Here is a 3,244-nt window from a genome sequence, read left to right on the forward strand (position 1 = left end):
AGGGAGGGAGGGAGGAGAGGGAGAGAGAAAGAAGCAGGGTAAAGTATTTTCGCAATTTCTGCCATGAAGATTTTATGAGCTTCTCTCCCCGGGGCCGCAGCCAATCAGCGCGCGTGCCCTGGCACCTGCGTGTCCTGCGTCAGGACGGCCGGGCTGGAGCGAAGGCAGGCGCCCTGCGAGCTGGGAGCGATTTAAAACGCCTTGGATTCCTGGGGGTCTGGGTGGGGAGAGCGAGCTGGGTGCCCCCCGGATCCCCCACCCCCCCGGCACCCGATGAGCCGACCCTCGGCCCCATGGAGCCCGGCGATTATGCCACCCTGGACGGGGCGAAGGCCATGGAAGGCTTGCCCGGAGCCGGAGGGAGCCGGAATCTAGCCGCCCGCTCCCCGCTCCCCAGCCACCCCGCCGCCGGGGCGCCTCCGCTGCTGCCCGCCGCCGTCAGCTATGCCCCCCTGGACCTGCCGGGCTCTGCGGAACCGCCAAAGCAGTGCCACCCGTGCCCCGGAGTGCCCCAGGGGACGGCCCCCGCTGCGGTGCCCTACGGCTACTTTGGAGGCGGGTACTATTCCTGCCGGGTGTCCCGGAGCTCGCTGAAGCCCTGTGCCCAGGCGGCCACCCTCGCTGCCTACCCCGCCGAGACTGCCGCGCCCGGGGAGGAGTACCCCAGCCGGCCCACCGAGTTTGCCTTCTATCCGGGGTACCCAGGACCCTACCAGCCAATGGCCAGTTACCTGGATGTGTCGGTGGTGCAGACTCTGGGCGCCCCGGGGGAGCCCCGCCACGACTCCCTGCTGCCTGTGGACAGTTACCAGCCCTGGGCCCTCACCGGGGGCTGGAACGGCCAGATGTGTTGCCAGGGGGAACAGAACCCACCGGGTCCCTTCTGGAAGACGGCGTTTGCAGGTAACTTGCCCCTCTATTTTGGGTCCCGTTGGTGCTGACAGGGAGGTTGTAGGCCGCGCTGGCATGGGAGGAAGTGAAGGGAGCTGGGGCTGTGGGCTTTGCCAACCTAGGAGGCCTTGGGACCAGGTTTTCATTAGGTCCGAGTGTTTGGTTCTTTTTGCTGCTGCTGGGGCTCAGGCTGTTTCCACCTCTCAGATCCCAGGTTTAATTCCACCAAAATTACTCAATTCAGTGAGTAGCGGGGGTGGGGTGGGTAGGAACACAGATATTGGATATTCTGTAAAGAACTCAAGCCCTCATTTTGTCTCAGATGAATTTTTCAGTTTCCAAAGGAAATTTTAGATTTCCTGAAGTCATAACTTAGGGGTGCGTATATGTGTGCGTGTTGTGTGTGTATGTGTGTGGTGTGCGTGTGTGTGTGCACATAAATGCATGCCCTTCTCTACTTAATTTGCCTGCAGGATCTATAAGAGAGGCCAAGAGGCTGAAAATGCATGCGAGGGTGGGTATGTGTGACTGTGGGCAAAGGTCTGGCCATGCGTGATGGGTGTGTTTGCAGACCTGCAGTCAGTCGCGAGGACAGTGATAGGTGAGGGTGGCCTGCAGAAGCCCTGTCTTTCCAAGCCTAAGCGGTCATGAGAAACCAGCCGGAAGTCAAGGTGTCCCTGGTGCTCTGGGGGAGTGAGAGTGTACACGTGTCCAGAGGGTGATCTGGGTGCTCCTGTAGGATTACTTAGCTTGTAGGGCCGGGGTCTTTGCCTGGGCTTGTGGGCAGAGGTCTGAACGAGGTTTTCTCTCTCTCCTTCTCCTGGGCGCAGAGTCAGGCGGGCAGCACCCTCCAGATGGCTGCACCTTCCGACGTGGCCGAAAAAAGCGCATTCCTTACAGCAAGGGGCAGTTGCGGGAGCTGGAGCGCGAGTACTCAGCAAACAAGTTCATTACCAAGGACAAGAGGCGCAAGATCTCTGCGGCCACCAGCCTCTCAGAGCGCCAGATCACCATCTGGTTTCAGAACCGCCGGGTTAAGGAGAAGAAAGTCCTGGCCAAGGTCAAGACCACCACTAATCCGTGAGGGAGATCCCTGGCTGGGGAGGTGGGGGAGAAGTGGGAGTATCCTGGGGAGACCCAGAGCCCAAGGGTGCCAGGCTGGAGCACAGGACTCTGCAGAGGGGCTCCCAGGCCACAGCTCCTGGGCTGTCCCTCAGGGATGGCCTCGGTGCCCCCGTGTGTTCTAGGGCACCAGTGAGGCCCAGAGTTACAGTTCAGTTCACCAGAGTAACACACCACCCACAGGGCCGGTGGCAGTCACAATCATTCATTCTGGTGGTGGCAGTAATCACCATAACCAGTTTCAGTTACTATGATAATTAGTTTCATATTTTTAATTAGAGCTCTGAAGAGCACTTTAGAAACTGCTTGCATGGATTGAGCTGATTATGAATAAACTTGGAGGGAGACCCAAGGCAGGGAAGCTTCCTCTGGATCCACTTCCCTTTCCAAATCCCATCCCCCATCCCAGTAACTGCAGCAGAGAGGAGAAAAGGCAGATTCATCCCAGTGACTACTGTTTCTTATTTAGCATTTTTCTAAGATGACCCCTGGGCAGGATGGACAAGCCTGGAGAGCACCTCTCCCTCCCTCCCTCCCTCGCTGCCCACTCCCAAGGTTGTACCCAGCCATCTCAGAAGTCCCACTGTGAACTCTTAGATTTTGTCCTTGGGTGAAAACGAAGCCAGAGAGATGCCCTCCTAAGTCCAAGGCCCCCTTCCTCCAGAAAAACTGAGTTTGAGAAAGCGCCTGGATAATTCTCCATCTCTCATTTCCTTCGCTAAACTTTCCAGGTCTTCCCTTAACCTTCCCGGTGGTTTTGTCCAGGTTATGGTTCATTTGGGCATTTGGGAGCTGCATGAAATAGGTATTTGTGGCCTTGTAGACGTGCCCCTCCCAGGCACAAATAGTAACAGAACTAGAGAGTAGAATGTGACCCTCCTGGCAGGCATGTCGCAAACACGCTGGAATAGCCAGGCTGGAGAGAAAACCAGAAAATGACCCTTCACCACCCATTCCCCCTCTGCTTGCCTCCCCTTGGTACCAAGAGAAGCTTGTAGGGGGCCTCGGGCCTGGGAAATGGGGCAGGCCCTTTTGTGTGTGTGTGTGTGTGTCGGGGGTGGGGGGGGAGAACAGCAGGTGGCAGAAACCCAAAGACCAAGGTCAGGCATCTTAGGCAACTGGGGCTGCAGAATTCTTTCCTTGTCATTTTGCCCTGGTTTAGTCCAAGTGCCTTGAACCCTGGATGGGTGGAAGATCATGTTGGCGCCAACTTTCTTTTCTCCATCCACGT

The 3,244-nt window shown here is 57.5% G+C and overlaps 1 protein-coding gene across 1 annotated transcript; it reads left to right on the forward strand.

Moving 5' to 3' along the window:
* Positions 1–293: 293 nt before the first annotated feature.
* On the forward strand, positions 294–1,975 carry HOXB13 (homeobox B13; the record flags this gene model as incomplete). The annotated part of the gene is made up of 2 exons (XM_080826579.1): positions 294–903; positions 1,722–1,975. The coding sequence occupies 2 exons, from the start codon at positions 294–296 to the stop codon at positions 1,973–1,975; spliced, it is 864 nt and encodes a 287-aa protein (XP_080682705.1).
* Positions 1,976–3,244: the final 1,269 nt, after the last annotated feature.

The sequence above is a fragment of the Martes martes genome (assembly GCF_963455335.1).
Source record: "Martes martes genome assembly, chromosome: 16".
Taxonomy (NCBI): domain Eukaryota; kingdom Metazoa; phylum Chordata; class Mammalia; order Carnivora; family Mustelidae; genus Martes; species Martes martes.